Source organism: Trachymyrmex cornetzi, unplaced genomic scaffold, assembly GCF_001594075.2.
Source record: "Trachymyrmex cornetzi isolate Tcor2-1 unplaced genomic scaffold, Tcor1.1 scaffold646, whole genome shotgun sequence".
In the NCBI taxonomy this organism is placed as follows: Eukaryota; Metazoa; Arthropoda; class Insecta; order Hymenoptera; family Formicidae; genus Trachymyrmex; species Trachymyrmex cornetzi.
Genome location: NW_017299966.1, coordinates 21,977 through 25,870, shown reverse-complemented (window position 1 = coordinate 25,870; position 3,894 = coordinate 21,977). Strand labels below are relative to the sequence as shown.

Sequence of the window (3,894 nt, the reverse complement as noted above, 5' to 3'; positions counted from 1 at the left end):
TATATATATATATATATATATCATAATTACGAGTCTTAATATTTTTACTTTATTTGATATTTTATCAAAATTGGCCTATTAAATATATAAATATACGTTTCGCGTGTAATATTTCCATTCAACTAACGAAAAGTTAATGGAAATATACCTTGACCACTCGTTCGATTGATCGCGTTATTATCCGTACGTATACTTTAACAAAGTTGTTCACTTGTGTAGAAACTGGTATTCCAAAATGTCTTCTTCATCTGCAAAGAAAACAAAATCATTTTATATTGCTATACAACACACAACATATGATTGTTTTGCCTATAAAATTTCGATATGCACAACACAATATATTCGTGTATATGTGTGTGCATGTGTGTACACAGTTGCAAACTAGATTTGTATACAAGTGGGTATAAGGCATTCCAAACTTACACTATGTTTAATGTTTATAATGTACACAATGAAAGAGAGAAAGTTATCTGCCATTTATATAACCAGCTTATCCAATTATTTCTAATTAAATACATATATAAGCGTAAGGAAGGTGATGTAACGTACTGCTTTGATTAGCTATGTACAACGATTGATTTTATTGATATAAATTGACACCGCAAAAGAGTATAAAAGTAAAAACAGTTCAAAAAAAAAAAAGATATTTGAGAAAAATATAGTGAATGTGGGCACTATGTGTCGTGATAAAATAAACATAGACTCACAGATATCGTCTCTGCTATTGTTGTCCAAATCACTAGTTTGTGTATGACTCTCCTCGTGCATACGTCGCCCTGCGTGTTTCGTCAACGCAGCACAAGGCACAAAAATGACTCGGTTATCTATCTGAGGCGTGGTGCAATGTATGTACAATACTAAAGATATAATATATGTATATCGAAAATACATAGAAGTTTCCTATTTTTCAGGATAGAAAGATGATACAAACAAATGAAGTAATAAACTTTTCACAAGAAGAATAAAAGATTTTAACACACGAGATAAAATTTTATAAATCTACACAAAATTTTGTTCCGTTTATGCGACTATGCTGTAATATAATTGCTTAATATAATTGACAATTATAATATATTCGCGAATATAACAAATGATTTTTAAAAACGCGATTCTAAAATTTAATTATAAAAAAATGATTTGTAAAATGTATTGCACTATCTGTCTGCAACATAAGCTAGATATGAAATTTATATTGTATAATATGTAACATGTAAGTGTATATCATACAATATATGTGTATATATATATATATATATATACACATATCAATAAGCCGTTTGCATTTATGCAAATATTTACATACATTATAATTCAGTGCAATTCAATGAAAGTTGAACGTCTCGTATGCAATTTTTCGCAAAACGACAAAATTAACAGAAATGCATTCATTAATTAAAAATTAGGGATTTTAGAAAGAAATTTTATCGAATTATATTATCTGCTTGTAAAATTACTTTTAGTCGATACAATTGTTTACGTAAATAAAATGCCAACAATATGCAATATATTGTATATCAATTAGAAAAATTGCATGACGTTTACATTGCAAATATAGCTTCACGACGTATAACAGAATAATAAAATAAAATTGGAAAGACTTGATGTAACGAAGAATAAAAAACAATCTTTCCGTTGAAATACGATCATTTATTTCTACATCGTAAAAGTATTGCATAGATTTTAAATATATGTATTTGAATATATGTGCGAATTATTAATCAATATAAATATACGTGAAGCTATATTAATTAGTTATTACCAACTCGTCGTACAGTGGAACATTGAACGCACAGCGATTATCGCATCTGTTCTCTTGCTCTCCATATGAGTATAATAGTGTGTACGCAACGCAGATAAAATTAAGGATATCTCAACGATATTAATTGCCGTCAGTAGTGAAAAAAAAAAATTTCTTTATAACGTGTACTGTACAAAATTATCAAGTCCTATGGGTTCAAAGTTCATCTTGGCGTACGACGGTAGTAATGTAAATCATTAAGTGTTACTCTTCTTATTGTAGCATCGAATCGAGCATGGAAAAGGATTTCCTGTTCGTAACAAAATGCGGCAAATAAAGTTGACATAATGTAACGGCAAGGCATAAATAGAAAGAATATACTTTGATATTATACGTAAAACACACTTAAAAACACTTAAATGAAACATATATATAAACTGTTCACTATGTGAATTATGCATGTGAGAGATAATAACGATAAACATAATTTAAGAAGACTATAGTAACTTGTGCACAAGCATCTATATAAATTATAAATCTCGCAGTTTTTTGTAACACTGATCAGATGGCACATTTATGATGACATAATTTGCATATATGTATGTACAGTTCATTGAGTTTCAATACAATGTCGCATAATGTAAAGACTAATTTTTGAATATATAGATATAATAACTTTACACAATATAAAAGTCTGTCACTCGTGTACTTAAATCAGTTTCTAACGAGTCGACAATTTTTACACACGAACACTTTTTCGCGAAAAACATTTCTACAGAGATGTCGAGAAATGTTCAAAATATTTAATAGAAGACTGAATTACTAGACATTTAGAAACATCTTCTCAATTTTAAAGAAATAGCTGTCCCATTGTCGTAGACAATCCTAAAACGCAATCAATTGAATGATATTAATAGATATACAGGGTGATTTAGACTACCCGTAAGAGCCGGCATGTACATGTTCCTCATGAAAAGATGAGTCAATAAATGAGTCGAAAATGTCAATAGCAAAATGTTGTAATATCAATAGTTTTTAAACGGTGTGTGAGTCTTTGAAAATATCCAACCACAGAATATGAAGTTCGCGCAACTAAGCGGCCGGCCGCGCGAACGCTTTGATTGATGGATACTGCACTAAATGGCTGCCGAACAAATATTGCGAAGGTTCGTGAAATCTCTATTAACATTTCCTGCGGTATTCTATAATTGAAATTCGATTTAATCAATGTGAGAGAGAGGGGGGGGGGGGAACCATCGTCAATCGCAAATTCAATAAAACGTCATTTATATCAGTAAAAAGGATTTTTTAAATATGTTTTAATAATTTAATATAAACAAATAAATGTATAAATGAAACTAATATTAAATTATTCAAACAAATAATATTAAAAACATCAATCGACAAATATTTCCAAAACTTTTTTCTGTCACAAACAATATTAGAAAAAATTCATATTTGAAATACGTATTTGGTATAAACAAATATTTCATATTTAGGAAATAAAATGAAAAAAAAAAATTTTTTTTAATTTATTTATTTATTATTTAAAACGTCTTCAAAATCCTTCAAAAATTCTAAGATAAACGACGTAGTACCGAATTTGCAATTGACGATGATTACTTGTATCGATTAAATTGAATTTCAATTTAAGAACACCGCAGATGTTAATAGAGATTTCACGAACCTTTGCAATACTTATTCGGCAATATCGTGCCGTTTATCGGTATCCGTTAATCAAAACGTTCGCGCAGCCAGTCACTTAAGCCATGTATACACCTAGCGAAGGAACACCGAACGCGAATGTTCGGATATTAGTGTTTATATTTGTGAGCAGTTTATTCTTTTTCTTGATTGTACGGAATACTGGTATTCGACCAGATTCGATGTTCGTTCCATGTAGCAATTAAACTTGTGTGACTTTTATGTAACAAACAACAATACAAATTTTTACGTTTGCTGTTCGTTCGGTGTTCGTTCGCTAGGTGAATACGCGGCTTTAATTGTGCCGCACTTGACGGCGCGAACTTCATGTCCTATGGTTGGATATTTTCAAAGGCTCGCATACTGTTTAAAAACTATCAATATTACAACATTTTGTTATTGACATTTTCGACTCACTTTTTTATGAGACATATGTACATGGCTCTTGCGGG

General features: G+C 30.1%; 1 protein-coding gene across 4 annotated transcripts in view; it reads right to left on the bottom strand.

Moving 5' to 3' along the window:
• Positions 1–76: 76 nt before the first annotated feature.
• Positions 77–3,894, bottom strand: part of dsh (Segment polarity protein dishevelled) — a 15,156-nt gene continuing 11,338 nt past the window's right edge. Inside the window, exons 10-11 of one of the 4 annotated variants that reach the window (XM_018516702.1) lie at positions 708–776; positions 77–248 (exon numbers count right to left, since the gene is read on the bottom strand). In XM_018516702.1, the coding sequence (XP_018372204.1) occupies positions 208–248; positions 708–776 (110 nt within the window). In that variant the 3' untranslated portion in view covers positions 77–207. The other 3 variants (XM_018516703.1, XM_018516701.1, XM_018516704.1) reach the window with 3 other exon arrangements.